This window comes from Symsagittifera roscoffensis, chromosome 10 (genome assembly GCF_963678635.1).
Source record: "Symsagittifera roscoffensis chromosome 10, txSymRosc1.1, whole genome shotgun sequence".
NCBI lineage: Eukaryota > Metazoa > Xenacoelomorpha > Acoela > Convolutidae > Symsagittifera > Symsagittifera roscoffensis.
Window position 1 is genome coordinate 28,236,893 of NC_087071.1, and position 9,212 is coordinate 28,246,104.

The 9,212-nt window shown below is 31.0% G+C and overlaps 1 protein-coding gene across 1 annotated transcript; it reads left to right on the forward strand.

Moving 5' to 3' along the window:
- Nucleotides 1-487: 487 nt before the first annotated feature.
- LOC134855485 (uncharacterized) lies at nucleotides 488-1,388 on the forward strand (the record flags this gene model as incomplete). Its single annotated transcript, XM_063872021.1, is given in 2 exon segments — nucleotides 488-633; nucleotides 875-1,388. Coding segments are annotated over 2 exon segments (509 nt in total), but the record flags the coding sequence as incomplete, so codon positions are not given.
- Between the last annotated feature and the right edge of the window lie 7,824 nt (nucleotides 1,389-9,212).

The following is a 9,212-nucleotide window of genomic DNA, read 5'->3' on the forward strand; positions in this document are numbered from 1 at the left end:
CTTACTTTCGTATCGAAAGTCGGAACACTTACTTTCGTATCGAAAGTCGGAACACTTACTTTCGTATCGAAAGTCGGAACACTTACTTTCGTATCGAAAGTCGGAACACTTACTTTCGTATCGAAAGTCGGAACACTTACTTTCGTATCGAAAGTCGGAACACTTACTTTCGTATCGAAAGTCGGAACACTTACTTTCGTATCGAAAGTCGGAACACTTACTTTCGTATCGAAAGTCGGAACACTTACTTTCGTATCGAAAGTCGGAACACTTACTTTCGTATCGAAAGTCGGAACACTTACTTTCGTATCGAAAGTCGGAACAATAATCACTTGACAATTGCAAAATTAAATGCGAGAATGACCGATTTACCGGGCATCAGCGTACAATTTATGAATTTTCAAGGGAGTTGAAGTTTTTTGGCTTGTTCGCAAATATCCCAAACTTACTCTAAAGGCGCCCATTCACCATAGCCTATTTTAATTTCAGATAGAAGAAGTGATTCGGGAGGGTATGGACCCAAATGGCTTCATCAGCTATGACTCATCTTTTCGTCTGTGGTGCCCATCCAATGAGAAGTTCTGGGAGAACATCGCCAAAGATTTCAGGGAGCAGAAGAAACTCAAACAGCAGGCAAGGGGGTTGAATTTTTTACCCTGATGTACTTGCAATAAAAATCGGAATCAAGATTTTTGCAATTAATTGCCAATAGTACTAGAAAACTAATTATATAACGGCTGTTTCCAAAGCTGTTATTTTAAAAAGACCAAAATTAAGGTCTATAGAAATTAATTCCTTCTCCAGTTTCCTAACCCTTTTGAAAAAATTGGCTGTGTCCATGATCAACCAAATAATTTATTAATTAATCGTATAGGGCGGCTTCATCACCCGAATGTTCCGATCTATAACTCCAAACCGAAAGTCATTCAGCCGAATGGGAACCTACTTCAGCTCAACTGTGATGCGGTCAAACAGATTCGGCTCCAACCACTCTTCGGCTAGCCGCACCTCTAAACGCAGATCACGTGACAAGAACCACAACCCAGTTACAGACACGATTAAAGAAGATACGGAAGATTCGACCGGTTCAAGGCAGCTGGATTTTGGACAAGTTGTAGACTTAGTACTAACTAGACCGAATAGTACGAATTACAAACACGAAACTGAAATGGAGATTGAAAATGAGGATCAAATTTTGGACCAAGAAAATTATTTGGATACTAAATCTATCAGATAGTTTTTTGATGATTTCATTGTTTATAGATGAATTATCGCTTCAAAACACGAACAAGCGAAGCTAAAGCAAAGTATGTACGTTTTTAGATGGTATTCACACCAGTTTTGAAAACAATTACGAATTGACGTCTAGTTAGAAAAATTCAGGTTGAATTTGTTAAAAAATTGTCTGTTTTGTCAAAATACTCTCAATTTACAGAGACATTGTTCAATTTTTGTGGGAATAAGAACGTGTATACTCTGTCTTAACTTCGCCGACGATCATTGTCAATAACTGTGATTAGTTGTAAGCTGTTACATATTCATAGATGTTCATTCATTTTGCTTATCAAATTTAGTTGTTTTTCCTGTCTGTTTTTGGTGAAAACTTTGAATTAAAAAACTTTCAATCAAATGATCTGAAAAGGCAAATGTTTTAGAGGCTCTGATTCTGCCCTAAAACAACTCAAACCGCGAAACTTTATTGCCATTCAGGCCAGCCTCCAAAGTTTTTGAACGTCATGAAAAGATGTGAACAGCAGTAATTTTGCACAATTTAATTTCATTAATCTAGGAAATTTTTAAGTGTAATATTCGAAGAGTCATCGTTTTAGTCGTATTTTAGTAATCTTTTTATAGTAATATAATCATAAATTGTTTGCATCGTAGATTTCATTCAGTTTAAAACCTAGTACTGTACAACAAAATGAAATTTAAGTGGGAGAGCTCTAAAGAACTTTACAGCCCGTTTTCAGCGCTTTCATTTTTGTATTTTCTTTTGTTCTTTTTTATTATTTTTGTTAACCAAAAAAATCAAAGCTAAATTGGCAAAAAAACTGAGAACCCGGGTCGAGATCCCGCTCAAACCGCTCAAATCTTGCTTAAAAAAACCGCTCAAAAACCGCTCATTTCTTGCGGTAATTTTTGAACGGTTTTTCAAGCAAGATTTGAGGTGTTTTTAGGCGGTTTTTGAGCGGTCTTATGAAGAAAACTGATTAAAACCAACAAAAAGGCCTGGAAAAGTAACGTGACGCTAAAATGCAGTTGAAATACTATCTACAACTCGGGTTGACCTCCATAAACCGAAAATGCTTATCTTACTTTTCCCACACCGAAAATGCGTATCATACAATTGCCTACATCAAATGTATGGAAAAATGCTAATCGTACAATTTTCATACAATTTCAAAAAACCAATGAAAAATGATTCAATCTAGTTTCTCCGGCTATTTGAACCAAATAAAACAGTCTGGTGATGAAAAATAACTGGTTTTGGAAAAAAAATGGTTCTCATACAATTTCCATATACGAAAATTGTATGATAACCATTTTTTCATAAAAGGCAAGATTTTCAGAAGCATGTTAAAACTTGTTTTTAATCAAATTTAAAGTAATTAATAGTGCTTTTGCTCGATTTAAAGCACCTCGCTCATCAAAAACGAAAATTTAAAATGAAGCTTAAAAAAATGGCTATCTGACAATATCCATAAAATAAAGTAAGCACTTCGGCCCGGGTGTCATCCAAATATCAGTCAAATATCAACCAAGCATCATTCAAGTATCATCCACGTATCATTAAAGTATCATTCAAGTAAGATTCAAATATCAATCAAGTATCACTCAAGTATCAATCAAGCATCATTCAAGTATCATTCACGTATCAAAACCTTGAATATGAGGAAGCTAAATCAACTGCCCAACACTTCCGTCCTGGGAGCCAAATCAGCTGTCCAACACGGAATTATCAATTTTATTCTCGCAATTATATGCTAATTTAGTTTTATCAAGTTTTCATTTAGATTAAAAAAAAAACCCAACAGTTTTGGATTGCGAGTACAGCGTCAAAATATGAGACTAAACTTTTCAGGTGGTAATTTTTTCTTCTTTGTATGATTTCCCATATCACTCATCTTCATAAATTTGAATAGCAGTGTAGTAAATTTCTACTTTTATACGCACCATCTCATATAAATTAATGACGTTTTTGGTTTTTTATGAGGTTTTAAACGTCATATAACCTGCAAAAAAGAAAGCCCGTGTCTATATTTTTCACCAAATTGAGCGGTGTCAAAACTTGAGCGGTTTGAGAGATTTTTTTAGACAAATACGCTCAAAATCTTGCTTGAAAATGAGCGGTTTGAGCGTTGTCAAGATTTGAGCGGTTTGAGAGGTTTTTTTAGACAATTACGCTCAAAATCTTGCTTGAAAATGAGCGGTTTGAGCGTTTTTTGAACGGTTTAACTAAAAAAAAACGCTCAAAAACCGCGCAAGATTTGAACGGTTTTGAGCAGTTTATCTAAAAAAAACCGATCACAAACCGCGCAAGATTTGAGCGGTTTTTGAGCAGTTTATCTTAAAAAAACCGCTCAAAAACCGCTCAAATCTTGCGCAGTTTGTGAGCGGTTTTTTAGATAAACCGCTCAAAACCGTTCAAATCTTGCGCGTTTTTTGAGCGGTTTCTTCAGATAAACCGTTCAAAAACCGCTCAAACCGCTCATTTTGAAGCAAGATTTTGAGCGTAATTGTCTATAAAAACCGCTCAAACCGCTCAAATCTTGCTTCAAATTAGGTGAAAAATCTCGACTCGGGAAGCGAACAACTACTAAAAGTGTAATTTTCTACCATTGACAACAAAATTATCGTTAAGAACCTTCAATTCAAGAAAGTTGAACCAAAAAAATAAGCAATTGGTATTTTCTGAGCTTTGAATTGTCCAAAAGTTTAAGATTGAAGATTTTACTCAATCTTATAAATTATTTATGTGAAGATTCGTACTTGAGTAGCAGCCATTAATCCATACTGTCAAATATGGACATTAAAGTTGTTTTATAATCTATTCTTTATTTCATCTTTTGATTTGATAATGTTTAGTTTTAGTTAATTTCTATTGTTTAAAAGTAGGTTATCTAATATCTACATGACTCGTATCCGAAACAAAATTTGGTCTTGTAATTACAATGTGGCGAGCAACTTGAGTGATGTTTTTTATAGCATCAAATATACTCCTTTTTCACCACAGTCACTCAACATGAAAAAATTATCTACACAAAAAATATATATTAAGCAAAAAATCGGAAACTTTGTATAGCTTTTTTTGATGATCCAGAAAACTAGAAGGCTTGATTATGAAATAATCGAATGCGTAAGTAGTAGAAGAGTGAGCAGAAGGGGGGGGGGGGGTTTGGTCCTTGCAGACCTCCTTGTATTAAGATAGGGAATAGAGCATCCGGTCTGCAAGCTATGTATTAAGATTGGGAATAGGTTTACCAAAATATTAAGATAGGGAATAGAAAGGTTTTTTGGTTTGTGTGGTAAGAGAATGGGAAGAAAAAAGGTTTTTTATTTTGGTAAGGAAATGTCTAGTTTTTTCCTCAAAAATTTCGGCGCGCGTTATCTATTTGGAAATATCAAGGGTTAATTAAGTATAGGTTGTGGAATTAAGGTAATTTAATTTTTGGTGCAAGGTAAGTCAATTGTAAGCAATGGTAAGTCAATGAGAAGTTTCGAAAATTACAAAATTCTTAGTAGGAGATTTAAATAGCTCCAAAAAGAATGAAACAGTGCTTTATCTACATGAAACTATGCAGAAACCTGACTGAAACGGAGCTGAAACTTCCGTATAATCAGAAAAATAGTCAAAATTCATATTTGAAAATTGTTACGTACAGTTATGTCATCAAATTAGACTCAGCATCTGTCGAAAACGTATTCTTTTTACGCTCTTTATCTAGTTTATCACAATTTTTTTGGCCTAGAGAATATCTATGTTGTATACAACCTCAGTTCAAAAAAATAATTTTGATGTTAATTTTGAAACATTGGTGGAATTTTGCCTGATTCGATTCTAATTTGAATTTTTTTAGATCCATAATAAAAATTCATTAAAAAGAGACAAAACTAAAAATATCATTTGCACATCCATTTTAATTAAGTGAAATGTGATTTCTGCGAAATAATCATTTTTCTGCTAATTTACCATAAACACATATTTTATCTAAGTTTTATCACAATTATCATCCTAGGTTCGTGTATGAAACAGATTTCGAAGAATTTTGTACGACAAAGATCAAAAACTGCATCTGTTTTTTATCAAAATTGGTAGATAGATACGAGTTTCAAATTTCAAAAAATGTATCTGGTTCTTACAAAAACTAGTGGATGTATACGTACACTTTTCTAACAAACTGAAATTTATCTACATATTCATCTGTTGTAGTCTTGTTATTTCTCAAAATTATTTCTAAAGCAGAGCTTGGTAGTAGTTTTTGTTTGACAACTCATGTAATTATAAAACTTGAACTCAAATTTTTGAGTAAAACTTTTTCTACTTTCCTCTAGGACAACTGTTTTTGTATGAAATTTAGAACTAAGAAGAAAATTTAGTGGAAAAAAAGTTTCAATTAACCAATTAATTTTGTCTCCAAATTGAATTTAAAGGAAACCCGCTTGAAAACTCTAAATTTTTGATAACTTCACTTAACTCATAAAAAGACAGAAACAAAAACACGATAAAAACCTTATCAAAGTCTCCAATTGGTAGTTTTGAATTTCGATTGTTTCTTAGACTGATATTGATTATCTAAAATCAGAAACAATTTTCTCGAAATTCAGAAATAATTAAAATGAATTTTCTATTATAATTCATGCAAACTCAAAGTTCCTGCAAACCAATCTGAGTGATTTTCAATCCAATTTGAATGAAATTTTGCTCAAAAATGAATTTTACATGGAAAACCGTATCATTTAAACAAACGTTCTCTAATCCAAAGCAATTTTAGTATAAAAAACCCATTTTTACTTTGACGATTCTGAACCAAGTAACTGTATATTTTTCTATGTTCCCTTATGTTATTGAAAAGTTTTTTTATTTCAGAGTTAAGTAGAGTTAAATAATTATTATTCTGGAAACTCTAGCAAAAATATCTCCAATTTTTCTTTAATTCGTCAATATTTAAATAATGTCTTAAAATTGATGGGCAACAAACAAAAAGTTTATGAACGTACTCGAATAATGAACTAGAAAAATTTCAGAATGATAGCTAGGCAAATCAATTCAGTTAGTCGATGTTTTATAGGAATCATGTACTTTCTGGAAAAACTTTTGCCAAAAAAGTTTCAACTCATTAGATTATTATATGTATTTTTTTTTTGTAATTTGAACACAACCGATTCGCTGTAAGAAATCGACTATTTCATTTATTACTGTAGATAAAAGATTTTTGAATTGATTTCAATTTAAAAGTTTCACGAAAGTTTGAACTCGTTTGTTGCTGATTTTTTCGTCAATTATAACCTTTGAACAGGAGCAATATTATAAAAAATCTATAGAATTCTAGGTTTTTCGAGCTTCAGTAAAAATTTTTACGGTATTTTGTCCTATATTTGATTTTGTATGTTTTTAAATTTAGTTTTTTGGAGAGTTTGCTTGCTATCCATCATCATGTAGAACTTTATTCTGACGTAAAACTTTATTCTGCTGTTTCGTGAATTGAATTTTTAGTTTTTCTGCTGCTATGTGTTTGAAAACTACAATTTGAATTTTTTGAAACTCCACAGGTTTTACGATGTCTTGACACGTCTTTACGTGTATAATCTCTGTCTATTACAAGACAATTAACTCTTTCGTTTCTATTCAATGACGGCATCCTAAATAGTAAAAAAAAGAACAAGGGCTCAAATGAGAAGTTTCGAAAATTACAAAATTCTTAGTAGGAGAATTAAATAGCTCCAAAAAGAATGAAACAGTGCTTTATCTACATGAAACTATGCAGAAACCTTACTGAAACGGAGCTGAAACTTCCGTATAATCAGAAAAATAGTCAAAATTCATATTTGAAAATTGTTACGTACAGTTACGTCATCAAATTAGACTCAGCATCTGTCCAAAACTTATCTTTCCTACGCTCTATATCTAGTTTGCCACTAATTTTTTGGCCTAGAGAATATCTATGTTGTAAGTAACCTCAATTCAAAAAACTAATTTTGGTATTAATTTTGAAACGTTGGCGGAAATTTGCATGATTCGATTCTAACTTGAACTTTTTAAAGCTTCAGAAAAAAATTCATTCAAAAGCGACAAAACTAAAAATATCATTTAAACATCCAAATTATTTAAGTGAAATGTGATTTCTGCGAAATAATCATTTTTCTGCTAATTTACCATAAACACATATTTTACCTAAGTTTTTATCAAAAATATTATCCTAGGTTCGTGTATGAAACAGATTTTGCGGAATGTTGTATGTCAAAGATCAAAAACTGCATCTGTTTCTTATCAAAAATGGTAGATATATACGATTTTCAATATTAAAAATTTGTATCTGGTTCTTACAAAAACTAGTGGATATGTACACTTTTCTAATGTTCTACATAATCATCTGTTCTAGTCTTGTTATTTCTCAAAACTATTTCTACAGCAGGGCTTGATAGTAGTTTTTGTTTGACAATTCATGTATTTATTAAACTTGATCACAACAATTTCCTCTACGACAACTGCTTTTGTATAAAAATCAGAACTTAGAAGATAATTTAGCGGAAAAAAAGTTTCAATTAACCAATCAATTTTGTCTCCAAATTGAATTTAAATGAAACCCGCTTGATAACTCTAATTTTTTGACAACTTCACTTAACTCATATAACGATAGAAACAAAAACACGATAAAAATCTTATCAATGTCTCCACTTGGTAGTTTTGAATTTCGATTGTTTCTTAGACTGATATTGATTATCTAAAATCAGAAATAAATTTCTCAAAATTCGGAATTAATTAAAATGTATTTCAAATAAATTTCCTGCAAGATCAAAGTTCCTGCAAACCAATCAGTGATTTTTAATCCAATTTGAATAAAATTTTGCTCAAAACTGATTTTTAAATAGAAAAACCGAATCATTCAAACGAACATTCTCTAATCCAAAGCAAACTTAGTATAAAAAAATATTTTTACTAAGAATATTTTGAACCAAAAAACTGTATATTTTTTTATGTTCCCTGCTGATATTGAAAAGACTTTTAGTTCAGAGTTAAATAGTATTAAATAACTATTATTCTAGAAACTCTAGAAATTATATCTCCATTTTTTTTTAAATTCGTCAATATTTAAATAATGTCCTAAAATTGATGGTCAACAAACAAAAAGTTCATAATGTGTATTTTTATTGTATTTTGAACACAACGGATTTGCTGTAAGAAATCTACTTTTTTATATATTAATGTAGATTAAAAATTTTTGATTTGATTTCAATTGAGAATTTCACGACAGTTTGAACTCGTTTTTTGCTGACCTTTTCATCAATCAGAACCTTTAAACAAAAGCAATATTATGAAAATTCTATAGATTTCTAGGTTTTTCCAGCTTCAGTAAAAGTTTTTACGATAATTTGTCCTATATTTGAGTTTGTATAATTTAAAATTTTTTTAAAAATTTATTTTAAACATATTCATGTTGTCTAAAACAAATTAAAGGCCTATTTAGAGAACTTTACTCAATCAAAGAGTTTACTTTTGAACCAAGTTTTGAGTATCAAAGCCTTAAATTTACTGCTGAGTTGCACCTGACTAGAACATAAACTTTTTATTTGAAACGTTTGAAGGTGCAAAATGTGATATGATAAAACTTAGGTCTTTTTTGGTTTCTGCTTGATCTACCATCTTCCATTTGAATCCATTTTGAACAAAATATAAACAAAAATTGATGTTTTTATGTAAAAATGTATCATTTCAAAGATGGTTTACTATTCTGAAGCGAAATTTGCACCAAATTAACCATTTGTAAGATGCTTCGATCAAAGATTCCTGATCCAGATAATTGTATGTTCCTATTTTAACCCTTAATTTCAAATTTTTAAATGAATGTCTAGTTCATACTCAATTAATTTTTTGCTTGGAAGTGCCCAACAAAATTATCCAAAATTAATACATCTTCTCTAAACCAATTATCAAAAAAAGTGAAAAGAAGTTATGATTTTTGATACATCAAATAAAAGCTATTTGCTTGAAA